This window comes from Callospermophilus lateralis, chromosome 12 (assembly GCF_048772815.1).
Source record: "Callospermophilus lateralis isolate mCalLat2 chromosome 12, mCalLat2.hap1, whole genome shotgun sequence".
Lineage (NCBI taxonomy): Eukaryota > Metazoa > Chordata > Mammalia > Rodentia > Sciuridae > Callospermophilus > Callospermophilus lateralis.
Window position 1 is genome coordinate 29,497,885 of NC_135316.1, and position 22,450 is coordinate 29,520,334.

General features: G+C 36.2%; 1 protein-coding gene across 1 annotated transcript in view; it reads right to left on the reverse strand.

Moving 5' to 3' along the window:
* Positions 1 to 22,450, reverse strand: part of Mipep (mitochondrial intermediate peptidase) — a 144,998-nt gene that overhangs the window by 85,716 nt on the left and 36,832 nt on the right. Inside the window, exons 11-14 of the mRNA XM_076871930.2 lie at positions 12,851 to 13,004; positions 11,146 to 11,223; positions 9,303 to 9,507; positions 7,816 to 7,925 (exon numbers count right to left, since the gene is read on the reverse strand). Coding sequence (XP_076728045.2) covers positions 7,816 to 7,925; positions 9,303 to 9,507; positions 11,146 to 11,223; positions 12,851 to 13,004 — 547 coding nt within the window. The remainder of the gene's footprint in view (positions 1 to 7,815; positions 7,926 to 9,302; positions 9,508 to 11,145; positions 11,224 to 12,850; positions 13,005 to 22,450) is intronic.

Below are 22,450 nucleotides of genomic sequence, written 5' to 3' on the forward strand. Positions count from 1 at the left end.
AGGACACAGAGATTAATCCACAAAGTTAAAACTATCTTATATTTGATAAAGGGGCTAAAAGCATGCAATGCTGGAAGGATAGCATCTTCAACAAATGGTGCTGGGAAAACTGGAAATCCATATGCAACAAAATGAAACTGAATCCCCTTTTCTCGCCATGCACAAAATGGATCAAGGAGCTTGATATCAAATCAGAGACTCTGTGTCTGATAGAAGAAAAAGTTGGCTCCTATCTACATATTGTGGGGTCAGGCTCCAAATTCCTTAATACGACACTCATAGCCCAAGAGTTAATAACTAGAATCAACAAATGGGACTTACTTAAACTAAAAAGTTTTTTCTCAGCAAGAGAAACAATAAGAGAGGTAAATAGGGAGCCTACATCCTGGGAACAAATTTTTACTCCTCACACTTCAGATAGAGCCCTAATATCCAGAGTATACAAAGATCTCAAAAAATTAGACAATAAGATAACAAATAACCCAATCAACAAATGGGCCAAGGACCTGAACAGACACTTCTCAGAGGAGGACATACAATCAATCAACAAGTACATGAAAAAATGTTCACCATCTCTAGCAATCAGAGAAATGCAAATCAAAACCACCCTAAGATACCATTCTCACTCCAGTAAGATTGGCAGCCATTATGAAGTCAAACAACAACAAGTGCTGGCGAGGATGTGGGGAAAAGTATACACTTGTACATTGCTGGTGGGACTGCAAATTGGTGCGGCCAATTTGGAAAGCAGTATGGAGATTCCTGGGAAAGCTGGGAATGAAACCACCATTTGACCCAGCTATTGCCCTTCTCGGACTATTCCCTGAAGACCTTAAAAGAGCGTACTATAGGGATACTGCTACGTCGATGTTCATAGCAGCACAATTCACAATAGCAAGACTGTGGAACCAACCTAGATGCCCTTCAATAGATGAATGGATAAAAAAAAAAAATGTGGCATTTATACACAATGGAGTATTACTCTGCACTAAAACATGACAAAATCATGGAATTTGCAGGGAAATGGATGGCACTAGAGCAGATTATGCTAAGTGAAGCTAGCCAATCCCTAAAAAACAAATGCCAAATGTCATCTTTGATATAAGGACAGCAACTAAGAACAGAATAGGGAGGAAGAGCATGAGAAGAAGATCACCATTAAACAGGGTCGAGAGGGGGGAGGAAAGAGAGAGAGAAGGGAAATTGCATGGTAAAGGAAGGAGACCCTCATTGTTATACAAAATTACATATAAGAGGAAGTGAGGGGAAAGGGGATAAAAAAACAAGAGAGAGAAATGAATTACAGTAGATGGGGTAGAGAGAGAAGATGGGAGGAGAGGGGAGGGGAGGGGAAGGGAGGGTGGATAGTAGAGGATAGGAAGGGCAGCAGAATACAACAGATACTAGTATGGCAATATGTAAAAAAGTGGATGTGGAACTGATGTGAATCTGCAATATGTATGCGGGGTAAAAATGGGAGTTCATAATCTGCTTGAATCAAATGTATGAAATATGATATGTCAAGAGTTTTGTAATGTTTTGAACAACTAATAAAATAATAATAATAATAATAATAGAAGGAAGATAAGTAGAGTATAGCAAGTGGATAGGGGAGGACAGGGCAGGAGAATAGAAGGTACTGGAGAGTGAAACTGATCTAACCATGTTATGTACATGTACAAATATGGCATAACGAGTCCTACACTATTATGTATAATTCTAATTCAGCAATAAGGCAAGTAATGTCCATTTACAACTTTTACTCATCACTGTATGGGAGGTTCTAGAAAGTAGAACTGTATGCCAAAAAGAAACAAAAAATAAATGGACTGGAAAGAAAGAATACAACTGTCATTATTCACAACAGAAATACTTTAAAAATTCTATGGACAAGTTATTAATGTAATAATTTTAGCAAGGTTGTTGAAGACTAATATACAATAATGATAAAAACTGCATTTTAAAACACCAACAACAAATACAAAATATAATTTTAAAAAACATACTATTCACAGTGGGGTCAAAAGTTGGGGCTCTCAAGACTAAGTCTAATAAAAGTCGAAAAATGCCCTTAGGAAAACAATAAACTTTAAAAGAATTTAAAAAAAAAAAAACTAACAAGTGAAGAAATATGCCATAGTCATATATTTGAAAATTCAATATTCAGAGATATTAGATCTCTCCAAATTGATCTATGATGCAATTCTGAGCAAATTCTTATAAAAAGTTTTCAAGAAAATAGATAACTTGATTCTAAAATGGATAGGAAAGAACACAAAGACCCTAGGCTAGATAACAAATTTTTTGAAGAACAAATTGAGGAAAACTTATCCCATCATATTTGAGGGTGTATTATAAAGCTGTAAAGCTGTAAAGCTGTAGTAATAAAAACAGTATGGCACCAGTATGAGAATAGATACTTACACAATGAAATAAAAGAAAAATCCTACAAACAGACCAGTACATAGACCTGAGTCCTTGGTATATGACAGATCCCTGGAGAAAGGGATGGAGAGCCCAGCTCATCACCACATGCAGAGGGCAATAGGGGTATGCGGGGGGAAGTGGGGGTAAGGTGAGGAGAGTGTGAGGTGTGTGGAGGGAGTTGTGAGAATCAGGAAAAAAAGAAGATGGAGCAGCAGTTGCTGCCAGGGAAGGGCAGGACGGACAATCAAGGATCTGTTCTATTCAGGATTTTGGCTAAGCTAATTCAGTTACATAGTTAAAAGAGTCCTGGGTAGAAATATGGTCTGAAAAAAAAAATGGGATGGGAATAGAACCTCAGAAATGTGAAGAAAAGGCAGAGTATTAAACTTTGGCTTATTTTCAGAAATTTACCTAAAACCTGAAATGAAAAGATCACAAATCTAAGGTAGGGACAAAAAGATTCTGTGTTTAGGAATCAATATCTGGGGACAGTGAAAAAAAGAAGAGGAAAATTCTGGGTACTCAAATTTTGTGAGTGTCAGAGGTAGCCTAGCTTCCCCACTGGGGTGTTTGGGGATGGGGTAAGGGTCAGGCTTCAAACTGCAGAATGCAGGTGCTTAATGTTTTCACTGTTAGGTGTAGAGTCTAAGACTATCTCTTCTCCTTACATACAAGAATGCAATAATTGCAAAGAGCACTTATGATTTTATAACAGACTGGGGGTGGGAGTAACTATGATATTAAATATAAATAGGTAACCAACAATGAATAGTAGTTTCAGGGGGAAAAAGATTGCTTATTTTCAAATGGTTTAGGGAAGACAAGGATCATGCTTTCAGAAGTGTGGGACCCCAATAGATATAATTCTACGTTCACTTCAAGCAAATGGAAAGGGATGAAGGTCAGAACCAATAAGCACTAAGAAAAGAGACTATAACCTTGTATGTCCTTAAACACCACAGGTCCACTAATGCAGCCATAGAAGGGATGAAGTTTGTGGAAAAATGCCATCAGACTACTGACCCATATTAAGTTTATTATGTTTAAAAACCTGGGCTGTTATCCAGTGTGTACCCCTCTCTGTACCTGGGCTACTGATCAATATATAATACATGCTACTTGCGCTTTGATGCTTCAGCTTGTTGAGACAGTTTTGAATCTCAAATGAGCACCTGGCATTTGTTATCTGTGTGGCACCTGCACATCAGATAAGCATACTTGTAATTCTCCAACCAAAAGGAATTCATTGGCTCCATTATGCTCTAGTTCAGATAAAATACTTGTAGGTGTCAATAAATCACTGATAGGTTATTAGAGGTTTCTGGAATGTATCTCACAATATTAAAATCGTTTCCTGAAATGCAACAGAATAGGAAATTTAGCATAAAGATGTGACCGTGTTATTTTTCCTTATGAGCTTAAATGTATTTATTTACAAAGACTTGGATTTTAGGGAATTAACTTCTTATCCTTAAGGCTAGGACTGCCCTTAAAATGAAAAACCTCAAGTCATTTGGTGTCTTAATTAGTAACAAGAAAAGGCAAGCCCTTTGTGAAGCTTAAAGCATTTATCCGTCCATCTCTTACCTTCAGGCATGCTTTCCCTTCTCCGTGAAATCACAAATTTATTTTAAATTCTTCAGAGACTGTGTCTGCAAGTCCCTTAAGGGCACTGGACATGACTTCTGAGTCTGAAAGCTGGATTAATTCAAAGTAGCTTAATTCCTTCTTCCATCTCATCTATACTAGAGGGTATTTGGGGCCTTTTATTTTCTTACAACCATCTAGTTCAAAAATGGTTTTTCTTACTAAAGAATTCAGTAAGAATATAGGCACTGAGAAGCTCTCTCCTTTTTTTGGACATTATATCTCTCTCCAAGCAGTGACTCTAACCCTTCTCCACTCCTCTGCTTGCTCAGTCAAGAAATTGTAATATTTGAAAATTGACATTAGAATCAATGATGAATTTTGGCCCAAGATTTAACTTATTTTTTCAAAACAAAAATTTTATTTTTCAAAATCTGAAAGGCTTCTAGTCAATTTGCAGTCTTCCTTACACTTGTGTGCTTCTCATACCTGTGTTCACATGCTCCCCAGACAGCTCCCCTACTAACAAGGCTGGCTAATTTGAGATGCCTCCTGCTTCTCTGAATGGGCAATTTCCCATCTCCCTGTACTTCAGCTGTCATTGCTTTGCCATGTAATTCCATATATTGGCAGTGTCCATGTGACTACTATATTTTAGACTTGTATTACCAATGGCATTCTGGACAATAATGATGCTCTCTGATATACCCAACCAAAGTAAGAACTCTATACAAATTCCCTCTCAAACTTGACCCTCTTCCAGAATTCTCTCATGTGAAATCTGACTTTTCCTTTTTCCTTGCTCTGCTATCTAAGTAGCCCAAGTCCTTCCTAAGTCTCACAGGGTTGGAGCATCCTGTTCCCCCTTGCCATCCCCATTGCAGTGCACAATGTGACCCGCGTCACCGCCTGATTGCCATTGCCTTCACCACTAAAGAGCAAGCCAGACCACAGGTTCCAAGACGAAATCCAGGGAAGATGTTTGCCAAAGGCTGAGGAGAAAATGGGTGTTGGGGCAGAGGAGTGAGGAAGTGAGACAGCAAAGTTCTGTAAAAACAATGCTGAAACTCACTCCAGTGATGAGGGGCAGTGTTGGGAGATGGGCTGGGATTAAAAGGTACGTGGGGAAAAGGGTGCCAAGACTGATACAACTTCTAGGGATGAGCAGGGCAGGCAATAGCAGGGGTTACAGAGAGCCCCAGATATGTAGGCTCGGAGGCCAGGGCTGTGCCCTGTGCAACTTGTACACAAGCTCATGAACCATGAGGGAAGTGGTAGTCTAAGCCCTGGACCATACATAGTCCCAGTCCTGTTCTTCGGGAAACCTTGGTAGCTCACTGACATGAGGAATGCTTCTCTCAGACTCCAAGCTCATCTCTCCTCAATCTGTATACCTTCTAGATACCAGGGTCATTTTCCAAAAAAAAGTCTGATAATCTCACTTCTCTACTTACAACTCTTCAATGATTCACACTTCACCACCCCCACCACACATAAACAACAGGATACAGTTCAAACTTTTGTTTAGGATCTGAACCTTCATCATATGGCCCTACTCTCCATCCCTGGGCCTTTTCTGGCTGCTTCTCTCCTCCTTTTCCTCTAACCACACCCTCTGCCTCACCATAAGCCCTCTTGAAGACGTCTCTAGGCTTCTCAGGGGCTTTCCCATAGGTACAAATGCACTGCATTTGGCTTTGCCTGTTTCCCTAAGAATTAAAGGCATGAGTCCTGGAATGCTGACTTACTTATTCATGGCTGTTTCTCAGATATGGACAACAGTGACTGGTATTAAACATAAACTCCACTTGAATTTCCTGACTGAGAACCTCGTGTTCTTACTATGTCATCAATAAATATCTGATGAAATGGATTAGGGCAGTCAGGCACAGGGTGCACACCTGTAATCTCAGAGATTTGGGAGGAAGAGGCAGAAGACTGCAAGTCCAAGGCCGCCTCAGCAATACAGTGAGACCCTCAGCATCTAAGCAGGACCCTGAATCAAAATTTAAAAATTACAAAAAAAAAAAAAAAAGACAGACATGGATCAGGGCTACTGATTGCTGGCTGGCACACTGCCTCTTCTACATCCTTTTCCAAGACCTTGTTCCTCTAGCACACCTTCTCCAGCTTCTCCCTAATGCTCCCAGACAGTCTGAGCTAGGATCTCCCTATGACCTCACACTGTGTACCTAGCTATGCTCCAACAGGCCTCAGACAGGAAACAATTACAAAATTCCTAATCATTCCTAAGCCCCCAAATATGTAGCTAACCCCATGGACAGGTTAGCTATTTGGCCATGTCTACATAATCCTCAGAGCACCTCTTTGCATTATGATGAACAAATAGCTAATTAAATTACAAGTATTTCATTTTTAAAATATTTTTTTAGTTCTAGATGAACACAATACCTTTATTTTATTTATTTATATGTGGTGCTGAGTATCAAACCCTGTGCCTCACAGGCACTAGGCAGGCACTCCACCTCTGAGCTACAGCCCCAGTCCCAAATATTTCAATCTTACCATCTTAATAACTGAAGTAAATTATAAGAAAGACTTGATCAGATTAATTACCAAGAAACCCATCCATTATCTATTGTTGAAAATGATAGATAGACTCAAGTCCACAAAAAGAAATGACCAAATCATACAATGCATCTATAGATATAATCAGAACAAGAATCACAAATAAAGGTGGGTTAGGTCCCTTTTTTGGACTAGGCAACTCTAGGGCCTGGAGACTCAAAGATGAATATAATTAACTCTGGCAACAGGGAGGTACATTATTAGGGGAGAAAACCCCAGCTAATGTAATACTATGCAATCAAAGTTGTTAGAGAAGAAATATATTTTCTAATGCAAGCAGCGCAACATTGATATTATAGCTAACTTACCACAAGGTATTTCCCATTTTAATTTAAAAACCTTTAAAATTACAATGCTCCATTGAAATCTAAACCTTAAATTAAGGGATTTTAAGACTTAGCATTATATAGATAAAAAAAATATGCAAGGACATTGGGAAATATGCACAACATAAAACTGAGGCCATGGAAACAAACATTTAGAAACAAAGGCTCTTTGAAGTAAGACAGGCTCAAGTGCTCTACCAAGAAAATTCCTACATAGTTATTTGGAAAACAGGACACAGAACTTTCCTCATGGGGTGGTGAACTAAATAGTAGATAACTTGGCATATAATAAGGGGTAGTTATGTTTTTACATATGACTATATGCTAGGACTATGAGTCTCTAGTCCAAGGGGAGGAAAAGGGAATCAATAAGAAAACCTAAAAAAAAAAAAAAAAAATAAAAGGAATCTGGTACTAGGAGAGGGTGACAGAGTTCTGAAAAAGTACCAAGTATTCAAAATTATCCAGCCGATCATCACTATCATAAAAGTCAATCATCTAAACCCTAAAGACAAAATGACCAATATCATCTGAGTATTACCCCTTATCTAAAATATCTGGGACCAGGAGTATTTCAAGTTTTGTTTTTTTTTTTCAGATTGGGGGATATTTGCATATGCATATATGAGATATTTTGGGGATGAGGCCAAAATCTAAACATAAAATTCATTTGTTTCACAAACATCTTAACTTATACACAGATTGAAGGTAATTCTACATACATTTTAGTGCACCTGCATTTTGACTATGACTGGTCACATGAGCTCAGGGGTTAAATTTTCCATTTGTGGCATCATGTCAACACTCAAAAAGTTTTGGATATTGGAGCATTTTGGATTTAGGCTTTTTGAATTAAGGATGTTTGAGCTGAATTAGTAGTTCCTACCTGCCCAGTTTGATAATGTCTGGCAAACTGGTTAACCACTCGATAATCATTTGAAAAGTACTCCATCAGAATAGATGGAACCTCAGCAAAATCAGTGGGGCACCTGGTTCCTAAAATGGGAAGAAAGAAAAATATTTGGTATAAGTCAAATCAACATATTTATCTTACTTTTTTATGTATACTTTTAAAACTTTTATTTGTATTTCTGATGAACTATGATCAGTTTTAATTCATTAAATCAATACTTCTATAAAAATTATTGTACATATTTGCAGAAAAGTTTATTATAATCCTATATATTTTTCTTTATATCAAAAGTATAACCAAATATTTGCACAGCTGCTGAAACACCTTATAAAGCAACAGCTCACACCCTCTACAAACAAACCTGTCTTTTGCTATGCTGGTATACTTGAAATAGAAATTAAAACATTCTCACAATTAATATAGCATTTGTATTTAATTCACTGAATTCCATTACCCAATGTTTTTATTCTTTATTTGTTTTAAAAGTACTTTATTCAATCTATCTATTGCTTTTTGTAACAAAGTCATTCCTTAGTAAAGAAAAATCAATATTTTAAACACAAAATTACTTAAAGCCACAAATCCTGAAAGGACTTTTTGGTGACAATTTATGATTCTGTTCAGTCTATCTATATAGTCTTTCCAATTACCTTCTCCTTGCCCAATACTGTGTGTATAAAGTTAGTTAATAAGTAATGTGTGCCAACAATTTCCCAGGTGGTCAAATGCTGACTATTTACGGGAGTGAGCTTAAGAATTAGAGATAAGACAACTAAGAGGAATGTCTAGAATATCATTAAATATGGTCACATGTCAACATAAAAAACTAACAAAGCAGAACTATCATTCTATACAAAGGATAATAGTATAAGAAAAATGAAATGCACTTTATCATGCTTTTTAAATGTGCTTTACTACTTTGATTTTTAACAGATAAAAGAGGCAACATTCATTTACTTATTCATTCACTAACTTTGTGCTAGGTGCTAAGGAGATACATAAGCATTTCTCTTTCCCTCTCCCTCTATCACACACATACACAAGGTACTCACAAAGCCACAAACATAAATTCCATGTAAAACATTAGAAAATGAAAAAAGATACATATTCAAAAAACAGGCAATGGAGACTTATGCTCTGGTGAGAGCTGTTAACAAGGATGAAAAAAAGCATAAAATGGTCAGGCTGTATGACAATATGCATTTATGTATGTATGCATGTATGGAAATGTAAAAAATCACAGTATTTTGCACAATTAAGATAACTTATAATTACGATTTTTTATAAAGTGAAAAACTTAATAAGATCTAATAAATTTTTTAATAAAAATTTAATTAATCTAAGATAAAGAACATTATTAAATGATCGCATTTTTCAAACAGCACAACCTTTTTCCAATTAAGAAAAATATTCAAGTTTTTAAAGAATTATATTAAATGAAAGTTCTCTTCATAGCTCACCAGTGACATGTTGGTATCGAGTTCGTCCCAGCATAGAATGCATGGCATGTCCCATTTCATGGAAAAGATTTTCCATCATTCCAGGAGTTAATAAGGTAGGTGAGTTCCTTGAGGAATGGGGAAGATTCAGCATAAGAACTACAACTGGGAGTTGATAGTCTCCATCTTCTTTTAACCTGCCTCCTCGAATTGTAAAATGGCAATCCTTTGAGAATCAGAAAACATACGATGAGGTGAAAGTATTAGGCAATCTAAAGAGCAAGAGAGTCATCATACTATTATATTCATTAATATAAAACCACACTGAGATGTAAGTTCAAACTTTAATTTATTCTATTTTTATTCTGTATATTTAAAAAGATACCTTTTCTTGACATTTTTTACTCTGCTAAAATTTTAATTCTTTATAGCACCGGCAATATATTGAGCTTGTATTGACTGATTCATTCACCCAGTGCTAAAACACACACTGAACTGATGCTGTGCCAGATGTAGGAAACAAGTCAACAGAGAGCCTAGATCCACACCCTCAAGGTGTTCTCAAGTAACTAGGAAGGGACAAACAACAGCTACTGGGGAAGGGACACTAATATTTATGTTGAGTCTCTATTACGTGTCAAACAATGAACTAGGGGGTACTTACCATGTCTGTTATTTGTATCACTCAGAAGTGAGGGGCCTAAATGATCCTGAAGCAATAAATCTGAAGGAACTCCCTCTGGAGCAGGCACCACACTGAGATTCACCCACTCTATCACTTATTCCTCACAAATACCCCATAAGGGAGTTATGTCACTTTCCAAGTGGGCAAACTGAAATGTGTCTTGTAAATGTTAAATAATATGTCCAACAACACCCAGTTAGAATCATTGTATCTTGGATCTGAATCCAGGTTAACTACTAGGAGCCAGAGCTGTTAATTACTTAACTGGAGTTTCTATTACCTATTTGGGCAAAGGGGAAGTACACAGGACTCAGAGCCTATACTCTCGTCCCCATTTTGACACCTACTAGACAAATCATCTTGGAACATAATCTCCCTTTATAAGTGTCACTTATCTCTGGAATGTAAAGAGTATCTTGTCTCATCCCAAAGTGGTCATCCAGATTTCCTAAGTTCACATCTGTGAAATCCCTTAGTAACTGTGAATCACTATTCAATGTCAGGTATCATTATTTCTATAATTGATAATCTCATTTCTTGACATCTCTCATCAAGTTGCATAAACTGCTAAAGCTGATTAGCTCCATACCAAATTTGCTGGCCAAAGGAAAAGAAATGAACCTAACATCTTCCATACAAGGAGCTAATTGGTAGGTAAGGTTTCCATATGGATATATGTTCTGAAATTTTGAATTAGGTTCATTGTCAAGCATGGAGATGAGTTAAGAACTGGGGCTCCAGTCAGAATGTTTAGATTCAAACCCTAGAACTTTCAGCTGTGAGTCTCTAGGTAAATACATAACCTTTCTGGACTTAGTTTCCTCATAATATTAGAGCCTAGTTCAAAAGGTTGAACATTAATAGATATGAGATAGAACATTAATAGATACAGGATGTGTATAAAAAGGCTCCATGCATTGGTTGGCACAAAAAGGGGCACATAAAATGGCAGCTATCATTATTACTATCATTAATATCATGTTCCAGATAAAAGTGACAGATACATATTTATGCAGTTATTTCTATGACCTTTATTGTTTTCAAATATTATCCTATTTTCAAATGTATATATTTAGTATCTAGCATTAGTGCCTTTTAAATATTATGAAACTATAAAAATGATACATAAAGTTCACATGAATAAAAGTAAATTGCTAATCTCTGTAAAGAAAAGATCACCTGATGTGGTTTGTCTGCTCGCTGGAAAAAATCACAGTAAATGTATCCCAATAATCCTTCAGATTCGTGGACGACAGCCTAGAAAACAATTTTAAATTTAGTGGTGAATGAGCCCATCGGAAACTCTAAGTGGGAAAATACTTCTAACACAAGAGCCTATATATTAAAAATCCATAGTCACAAATACTGACTTTACTTCCCACATTCCACATTACCACAAGGTAGACTCTCTCTTCCCTCATCCTCTTTTGCTCCATCTCTCAAATAGTTTTAATTGAAAATTCTATCCAGGAGAGAAAATTCTTTTCATGGGAATCCTTTGTTCTGACTGCCCATCTTCTATAATACTAGCACCAACCATTGTTCTTCAGAGATGATTTTACAACCCATCCTAATGAGTTGGGAAGAAGTGTTGGCTGGACAATTTTAGTGGCAAAATTATTTTTTCCTTTACATCTTGGAATATAATTACATAAGTACAAGTGAATTATAATCCCTGGAATGAAAAACAAGAAGATGCAGCTCTTAGCTTCAGTTGAAAAATCAGTGATACTTTTTTTATTCCCTCTCCAAAAAGAGCCTTACAAAAGAGGCCCAGTTTAAAGGTAAGACACAGCCACTGTCTCCACCTTGCCTTCTTTTGTTTGTTCTGACCTTGATAATCCTATTAGAGAAAACCTCAATTTTGTGCTTTAAAGTTTCCTGCAAGTAAGTATTCATTCATTCAACAAACATCACAAAGCACCTACTAGGTCAGGACTTGATTAAGGCATTTGGGATACAGCAGTGAACACAACTAGCACACAGTGCTGCCCCAGTAAGCCCATGTTCTGGAATACCAGTGACAGCTCCTCATTACTTGCACTTTGTCCTCTCAGTCTTCGGTTACCAGTTGTTGTTTTTTTTTAATTACATTTCTGCATTTTATCAGTCTTGATCATTTTGGAAAGTTAGTGAAATACAAACGGATATTTAGTAACTTCCATGGTAAAGTGATTAGTTCCATCAATTCTCTTTTTCAATCCCCCTGTCACACCTATCCATGCACACATGGCCCAGAACCAGAGAGACAACTCATGCTGCTGAACAGAGTGAAGTAGGTGCAATGAGAAAGCATGCAGGCAAAAATGAATAAGACAACAACACAAAGTTTCAGGGACAAATGTTTGAGTCAAGAAAGCCTTAAAATCTGAAAAAAAAATTTAAAATATTCACTCCTCAAATAAAGTGAACCTTAACAGGAGAAGAACAAACTCCAGGCTTCAGTTATTGTCAAAGAAATCAAATAAATCAGAACATGTAATAATAGTTAGTACTGATGGAGGGATAACATCTATGACATGGGAAGGAGTTAGAAAGGAAAGAAGGGTATCAATGGATTTTGGAACTAACCAAAAGAGACACTGCACTGCAGGTAAATAAGTGGTAATGACAAAACTTCCTATAGCTAGAATTTGTAAACATATGAAGATCCAGATATGAAGATTCAACCTTCCATCAAATTACTCAAATTTTTTTGGAGAACTAATTCTGCTACCATGTTTAGAACCTCTATAGTGTCAAAATCAAAATGGTATCTGGATTATTTTATGAATCAGAAATAAGGTGGGATACCCTCCATTAGGACGAAGCTAACTTCTGTCAACTTGATTACCAAAACCAAAGGGGCAGAGCTGTGGGACTGCACATTAAGTGGGAGGCTTACCAGCTTTCGGACATCTTCACACCACACCTCTCCTTTTGCAGGCTGCTCTGCATATAACGAAATGCCCAACAGCTTGTTAAACAAAATATTCAGGCCTTCCATGCAAGCTCCAAGGGAAAAAAATGGACAGTATAAACTGGGCTCGATATTGTACCTAAGAGAAGGAAGAGAAGTTTAACAGCATTTACTTTTCAACTTTTCAAGGTAAGTTCAGTTAACTTTTCATTCAATACTTAGGACCATAATGGCTAAAAAAGGATTCAAAACATAAAGATATGCAATTGGTCCTCAGTATTCTCGGGTTCCACATCCAAGGATTCAAACAACCTCAACAGAAAACTCTCAGAAAAGTTGTGTTTCTGATGTACATGTACAAATATTTTTCCTTGTCACTGTTCCCTAAACAATTCAGGATAACTATTTACAGAGCATTTATATTGTACTAGCTATTATAAGCAAAAGATGATTTAAAGTCTCCCAGAGAATATGCATAGATTTTATGCAAATACTATGTCATTTTATATATGGGACTTAAGTATCCTAGATTTTCCATATCTGCAAGAATACTGGAACCAATCCCCAGCAAACACTGAGGAACTATTTTATTTCTATAATTTCAGGGATATTCAGATGACAGTCCAGTTATCATTAATATTATTAGGAATACAGTAATTAAGGTAGACATTTCATTCCCCAATCTTGATCCTTTTCAGTTTCAATCTTTCATTGATCTAATTAGGAGTCTGTCTCAATCACCTACACTATACATATTCTTTTATACATACTCATACACAAAACATGACCAGTTTCAATTATAATGATAAACTTTATAAAATATATTACATTCTAAAAAAATATGGCATAGCATATAAATATTAAATAAAATACTGATACACACTAAGAAAATTTAAAATTCTCACTGGTAAAATATTTGAAAAAAAATATGCCTGGAATATAAACAATCACATTTTAATGTATTTGTTTTATAATTGCATGTTTTTAAATTCAGGGCAACAAAATTGGCAAACTTAATTATTCCTCATCCAAAAATAACTTTTTTAAGCCCTATATATTCCAACATAAACAGATCCAAAATATTTGATTTGAATGTTTATTTCTAAGTCATTAAATCAGGCCAAGATTTACAAGTGCAGCAAAAAGAATGGTTCTAGACTAAATGTAGGTGCTCATTACAATTCTATTTTTTGATTTAATGCATTTATATAAACATATATAAAATATACAGAAATATATGCTTAGTACAAATGAATGATTGGATTTCATGAGTGAAAATAAATTGCACAGCAAATTAGATTCATCCACAATAGCACAACATAATTTCCCATCCATTTTTCATAACAAGAAGATTCTTCTGTTGAAGGAGGTATCAGTGGCCCAGCACCCCCAGTCCTGGGTTCATTCACTTATGCCCAATGTCAACAAAGCTGCTGGCTGGTAGAGGAAAGGAAGGAAGAGTCTTTGTCTCTATGGACTCACAGCAGTGGAGGCAGAGAGGTGAACAGCCCATGTTGCATGTCCCCAGCCTGGAACAGTGGGCACAGTTGGTGCTCAATCAATAGTCAGGGAATGAGTAAAGGAGCACTGCACGGTGAGAGGAGGAGGTGAGCATGAAGACTTATTTGAGAAGGACAGAGGAGAACCATGGAGGTCTCTCAGACAGGAATGAAGGATGAATCGGAGCTGGCTGGAAGGGGAGGCGAGGGACAGAAGAGAAGGTAGTCATGGGGGAATTCCAGGCAGAAGCAGCAGTACAATAAAAGCATGATGGCATAAAATAGACTTGTAACTTCTAGAGATGATGAAGCTCAACGTGACACAGTTCATGAAACAGCGATAAATGGAAAACAACAGTGTACAACACATAGGCAGGGCCACAGGGCAGAGATAGGGTGCACCACACTTAAGAACCGGACTGCATTGTGGTGTATGATCTGCTCTGTAAACCTTTTGACTATACACCCCACCAATGAACTAACTTTTGAGTATTCAACCTTACTACAAATATATTTATAAATTATATGCATGTGCTATTTTCTACCCACTATAAACTGACATAGGTAAAAAACAGGGAACCAAATAAAAGGAAACCAAATAAAAGAAAATTCCTTAGAGAAGGAATAAATAAAGATAAAATATTTTTTCTTATTGTAAATGATCTAACAGATCCTTTTTTTTTTTAAGAGAGAGACAGAGAGAAGGAGAGAGAGAGAGAGAGAGACAGAGAATTTTTTAATATTTATTTTTTAGTTATCGGCGGTCACAACATCTTTGTTTGTATGTGGTGCTGAGGATCGAACCCGGGCCGCACGCATGCCAGGCAAGCGCGCTACCGCTTGAGCCACATCCCCAGCCCCCACAGATCCTTTTTTAAAATAGGAAGTTTATATTACTTTATAGTATATTTGTTCATAATCATTTGAAATTAATACCAATTGCTTTTCCATATTCTTAATAATTTAATGTTTACAAAACTTATACATAGAGTATCATGTAAACTTATGTTCTAAATTTTTTTCTCCAAGATAAATTGTATGTTAAAAGTTTGTTAAAAATAATAATAGAAACAATATATTAGGTGATTATGGATAAGTGAAATACATGATAGCCGTGTTTTAAGAATCCTGATTATTTGTAAATGTATATTGCAAACTTCAGGGCAAATGTTTAAAAAAGTGCAAAATTAGAGGAGAGAAAAATGGAATTATGTACAATGTACAATGTTCAATTAAAAACACAAAAGGAAGAAAAAAACATGAAAGGCAGAAAAAGAGTGGGAAACCAAACCCCCTCAAAGAGGGGGACAATGAATGATGATAGCACATCACAAATGTTTAATGTTAATTCAACTACAGCACTAATCACTTTAAATGTCAATTGTCTAAATTTACCAATTAAAAGAAAGGTTGCCTCAGTGGATTAAATTTACATTGTCTATAAAAAAACTCATCTATAAAGGTAGACACATGGAAAAGGAATATAGAAAGTTACACACATTAACAATAATGAAAGTTAATATAGTTACATTAATTTCAGATACAGCCGACTTCAGAGCAAGGGAAACTTATTAAAAAGAAGCATCATATAATGAAAAAGGAATCAATTCTCCAGAAAGATGTAATAATCCTTCAAAATGTCTAAACATAACAACAAAAGCAGAAAACAAACTATGTCAGGCTTGGTGGTATGTACTTGTAGTCTCAGCAGTAGGAAGGCTGAGGCAGGAGAGAATCACTTGAGATCAGGAGTTCGAGACTTGCCTACACTGCACAGAAAAACTCCATCTCAAAAAAAAAAAAAAAAAAAAAGGTAAAAACTGACAGAACTGCAAAGAAAAATAGATGCATCCCCTAATATAGTTGGACATTTCAACACCTATACATCAGAAGTGGACAGATTTAGCAGGCAGAAAAACTGGTGAGAATATAGTTCAAATGAAAAGAACCTCAAAATGGAACTCTATTTTGTGAAAAATAAATAATTAATTTATCTTTTATAATATTAAATTGGAACAGATTGGCCTTAAAATCATAAGGCCAAATTCAAACCACAGACAGAACGTGAATAAACAAATAAAATTTAACCACATGTTGCTCTAGCTGGATTAATTTTATCATAAAAGACAATTCACCTTTTGGTTGTTAGATAATAAATATCAAGATAAAAATAAAGAAGAATAAAAAGAAGCTTTACATCTTAAAATCAAACCCTGCCTAAGATTATAATGAGCACATAACGTTTATTTCTACAGAAAAGAAACACAGTAAAACTAATAACAACACAGTCTGCTATATTAAACTACAACCTAAAAATATTTATTGACTTACCTAATGCCCATGACACCCATATGTGGTAGTCAGGCAAAACTCAAGGAAACAATTTATCTTAGAGAAAAAAAAAATTAAGTATAGAATATAAGGTTACACAACATCAGTCTATGTGTAAGTTTTATACACATTAAATAAAATAATAGAATATGAAAAGTAATGTAAAACTCCCTGGTTTTTGTTTTTTCTTTAAATTTGAGGGTGGGGGTATAGGTAAGTGTTAGAGCACATGCTTAGCAAGCATGAGGTCTCCTGGGTTCAATCCCCAGTACCGCCAGAAGAAGGCAGGGGAGGATTTCAAATTATAGTACACAAAAGGCAAAAAGTATATAATCTTTTCCCCTGACTCATTGTTTCCATCCCCAGTGGCAACTACTGTTAACAATTTCTTGCAGATCTTTATAAACAATTTTCTATGTACACATATAGAAGTTTACATATATATAAAATTTTTCTACAAATGGAATTATACCATTCACACTATGCTGTAACTTCCTTGTTTAACCTAAAAATATGTACACTATATGTTTATTTTGTAGTCCCAGGAATAGGGAGGACTCTATCTTGTTGTCAATATATAAAGCTCTATCTTTTTCTCTTTGGTCAGTGTGTAATCATCTACAGAAAACCTGCCGTAACTTAATGCATCTCCTCCTCTGTAGTGAACACCGGCAGTGGGAGCTTCAATGGGGAAAGAAAGTATCCAGTCACTGACATCACCTGCAATTGTCTACACATGATTACAATAAAAAGAGCCCAGACTTTTAATCGGTTTTATGTATTTTAACTCTGTTATAAAAAGTGCACCCATATGGCCACACCCCAACTCATCTTCCTGCCTTGGTCCACTGCTACTTCTACTGGGTAACAGTTACCTGCCATTAATTTCTCTCTATTAAACTGACACCACAATGAACACCATTGTCATACCTGATTAAGCTTGTCTATAAGGCAAATTGAGGAAATGAAATTTTAAATTTTGATAGGTATTACCAAATTATCCTGCCAAAAAAGTTTTTTTACATTCCTCTAAATAGTGTATAAAAATGCTACCATCTTCACTCTTGCCAGTATAATTCTGATATGTTCTTCTAATGCTTCCTTTATTTTATTTTTTTGGCTATGTGGGCTGCATTTTCTTTTTCTTTTAAGTATAGTAATTTGGAACTTTTACAGAATGTATTTTAGCTCCTCTGTTTGTTATCTCTACCACTTTTTAAATAATTAAATATTTTACTGGCTTATCAATTTTAGATAATATGTCTTGATTCCTCCCCTTCTAGCTTACCCTCCTGATCTGTTCTGTTGTGTAGAGATACAGATATATAAATGTTTATTTGGCTAATTTTATTGGGCACCAATGAGCTCAGTAGTAGATCTATTGGCCACCATGTGCCAGGTATTCCCAGAGTGTACTCAATGTGAGAGCAGAGGCAAAGGAGAAGAAACCCTATGGTTTAGTTTAGAAAGATTATTCTGCTAGTGATATAGAAAAGAGTCTAAAATGCAAACATTCATGATTAATATGGGAAGAAAGGGTTCAATATTATAAATATGTACAATTTCCCTAATTTAATCTACAAAAAAAAAAATCCCGACCAAGCTCATTATGACAATGACAACGATGATGAATGCAACATTTTGTGAGTCCTCAGTATGACACTGGGCTTAGCCCTTTATACATATCTCATTTAATAGCAAAATAATCCCAAAGGTGGTGTCATTACTCACATTTTACAATGGGAAACAGAAAACATGTTTACAAGATGATAATCTTCCTATTACAACTAATAAGTATATAGAAAGAGATTTTCTTTTTAAAACGATCAAAAGAGCATGTCTTTGTTTAGATTCAGGTATTGAAGTAGTTTTTCACAAACATTTGTTACAAATTAAAGCAAGTACTAAAGAAAGCACTAAGACTGTATGTATCACTCATTCTTATGCACATTTTTCAAAATGCTTTCCTGAATGAGAGAGGCAGGGAGCTACTTACTGACTGTAATTGGGGACTTACAACCCTAAGTTCATCCCTGCAGCTGCATAACAGTGAGCAAAAAGATTAAAAGCCACAGATTCAGAGAAAAGAACTACAAAGAGAAATGATTGTGGTGATTACAAAGTGAAGAACAGGAAGTTGAAGGTATATGTTTAAGAAAGAAGGAAAGGAAGCAGTAAGCACTGTCAAGAACTGAAGGTATCAGGAATGTTAAGGACTTAAACAAGTTACTGACTGGTAAATGGCTGATAACTTTGGAAAATGAGCTGGGTAGACTAACAGGGTTACACATCAGATTACATCAGAGAATAAAAAGGAAGAGGATCCAGGATAAACTACTATAGGAGATGGGGGAGTTTGGAAGAAAAAAAATGACTCAAGTGAGAAGTAATTATTTATATTTAAGATAAGGGATATCTTAGCAGGTCTGCAGACCAAGGGGAAGAAGCTATTAGAAAGGAAGAGATTGGTGTTTATGATAAAGTTAATGTAACTGGTGAAGTGGTTTGACAGTAGTATCTCACACGGTCATAGTGCTTTAAAATTTGCAAAGCTGGGGCTGGGGATGTGAAGCTGTAGTGTGCTCGCCCAGCGTGCGTGTGGCCCGGGTTCGATCCTCAGCACCACATACAAATAAAGATGTTGTGTCTGCCGAAAACTAAAAAATAAATATAAAAAAAAATTCTCTCTCTCTCTCTCTCAAAAAAGGTATCAAACAGGAAATTAAAATTTAAAAAAAATTAAAAAATAAAATTTGCAAAGCATTTCTCATCAAGAATTTCTTTTAGATCTTTTGTGATGCTGTGAGATAGGTAATTTAAGAATGATTTCCTAATTTCACTTGAGTAAAGTGAGGCCCCAAGAGGCTTGTGATAATTCCAAGGCAGTCGGGAATAGGAGAAAGAGTCCTGGGCTTGAAGTTGAAATACTGGCTCTCTTTCTTACTGGTTCTGTGCTTTAAGCAAGTTATTTGCTTCTTTGAGGCCTCAATTTCCTCACTGAGAAAATGGGAATGATACTTCACAGTTTCAACACAGGCAAAGAACCTGGCCCTGCTCCCGGAGCAAAGCCAACACTCAGTAACTGCAGCCACTTTTATGACTACAGTTAGAGTGGCAGAGCCAGAGTGAAAACAGTGGTTCTTACTTCTGCTAATTCCTTTATACTCCTCAAAGCTGCTGTCACCTATAAAATGAAATGCAATATTGTTAAGAAGCCTGAGTTAATGCAGTAAACATTCATGAATCACCTACTATGTGCCAGGTAACTCCTCAATGTAGACAGACACTGTACCCATAAAGAATGATTAATCCAAATGATAAAGGACACACAAGCAGTATAACCAGGTCTCTGGCACAAAGATGAGGCTGCAATTAATTCTGCCTGCCAGTTGGGAGAGAATGAGAATGGGAAGATCAGAGAGAATTACAAAGGAGGACTTGGAAAAAAAAAAGATGAGGTTCCAGCAGAGAGGAAGGCATCCTAAGTGGAAGAACAAGCACCAGCAAGGGCTCAAAGGAATTGAAATGAAGAGAACATACAGCTCAGTCAAGCTTGATTACCCTAGATGTTACTCAGTCACCTCAAACCTAACTTCTACCTGCATGCTGCACCACACCCTCAGTGACTTTACCAAAGGAAACTTAATTCCTTCCTGAAGAAGAACCAGAAAGGATGAAAGGATTCAAAAAACAGCAGCTACAATAGTGTCTGAGGGGAACTAAGGAACCATTCCTCATACAGACCAGCCAAGAGGCAGCTGAACTCCCCTACGAGACCCACGTCTATTTTGGTCCTAGCTTCCAATGTGATACCTCAGTGGTCACAGGCCTTTGGCCTCCCCATTCCTTAGGACCCCTTCAGGATGCCTCAGACATGGCCACCCAAGCCAGGCTCAGGAGGTGGATGCTCTTCCTGCCTCATGGGGCAAGTGGGGCAAGATCTGGCTGTGGATATGTAGTTGCAACATCTTTATCAGAACTTTCTCTTTCTCTCCCTCTCTCTCTCTCCCTCCCTCTCTCTCTCTCTCTCTCTCTCTCTCTCTCTCTCTCTCCTCTCTCTTTCTCATACACACACACACACACACACACACACACACACACACATATGGTTCTGTGCTTAAGAACCATACCTTTATGGTTCTTATCAAAATAAATACCTTTATTTTGTTTATTTATTTTTATGTGGTGCTGAGGATTGAACCCAGCACCTCACATGTGCTAGGCGAGCACTCTACCATTGAGTCACAACCACAGCCCCAGAGCTTTTTATTTTTGTGGATATTACAAAATATACCATAAAAGAACTTTTTCTTCTATCACAGAGACCCAGAACCATGGAAAAGCATTTAATATAGGTGACACATCAACCCTTCCAGCATATTGGAGCCACAACCAATGCAAACAGAATCACATTTAAGTACATCTTGAAAATTTACATGGGATACTGTCCAGTCATCACTGAAAACTCTTAGTTTCCTTTTCTCTTTTTGTTTGTTTGCTGTTGTTAAGATGGGATTGCCCAGTCTCAAACTCCTGGACTCAAGCAATTCTCCTACCTCAACTTCCCAAGCAGCTGGGACTATAGGTACATGCCACCACATCTAGCTCTTTTAGAGTTTGCTAAGAGAATTTTACTACTAATGTGTTGTAAAGAATTCTCCTGATTTGGTTCCAAAAATAAGGAACCTTTGATTCCTCTAAAGAAAGAAACAGGAAGAAAATAATTATCTATCATAGTTACTGAGTGAAATTCAGTAAGTGATCTGCTATTTGTTCTGGTTAAAAATCTGCTACCTATGGATTTACAAATTTTCAATTTTCAAAAAATCAGAACAAATTATAATCAAAATGGTAAAATGGCATAAGTATGATTAGGTCTTTTTTAGCACAAATAATGGAATTTGGGGCTGGGATATACCTTTGTGGTTGAGAATTTGCCTGGCATGCCTGGGGTGTGAGTTCAATCCCCAACACCACAAAAAATAAAATAAAAAACAATAAAATTTAACAATATATCAAAATCCTCATCATGAATACTAATTATGATTGAAATAAGCAAAGAAATATCTCTTTTTCAGTGAAAAAGAGATTTTTCAACTGAAGAATTCTCCATTCATCATTGAGATTTTTGTTTATTTAAAAAAAAAAAACAATGTATCTTTGTCCATATGAAGCATACTCTGAGTCACATTGAATTTCAAATTCTGATGCACAGGGAATTAAGGTTAAGAAAGAATTTGGATATTATTTCCAAAAATCTTGGCACTGAACTTAGTGAAAGTATAAAACACAATTAAGTGCAGTCAATGGATCCAAGTTAAAACTGCAGGTAAACACAGGCTTCAGTCTCACTCTATTCAATAAATGAAAGCAGGTATGAGACAGAACTTTTGCATCAAAAGGCTTAAAATAAATGCTCAGAGGTTCATTACAGAATGAATGAGATGGCCTGCCAGAGGACATGTGTGGGCCAGGCAAAATGCACACTTGAAAAGAGCACAGTATGTGACAATATTGTCAGAGGAACTATTTTTAACTTAATCAAAAGAACAGTGTACTGGAATGCTTTTGGCATCAGAAATGATTGTCTGAGTATGATTATAATGTTATAGTTGGATGGCATTTTGAAATGTTTAGTGTAGAACGCCACAGGGAGAGCTACTGTTTTCTTTGGTTAAATTAAGGTATGGTAGCAGTGAAAGAGCTGAGTGATACTGGAATCTATTTGTCTTTCAGGTAATTATATAGCACTAAA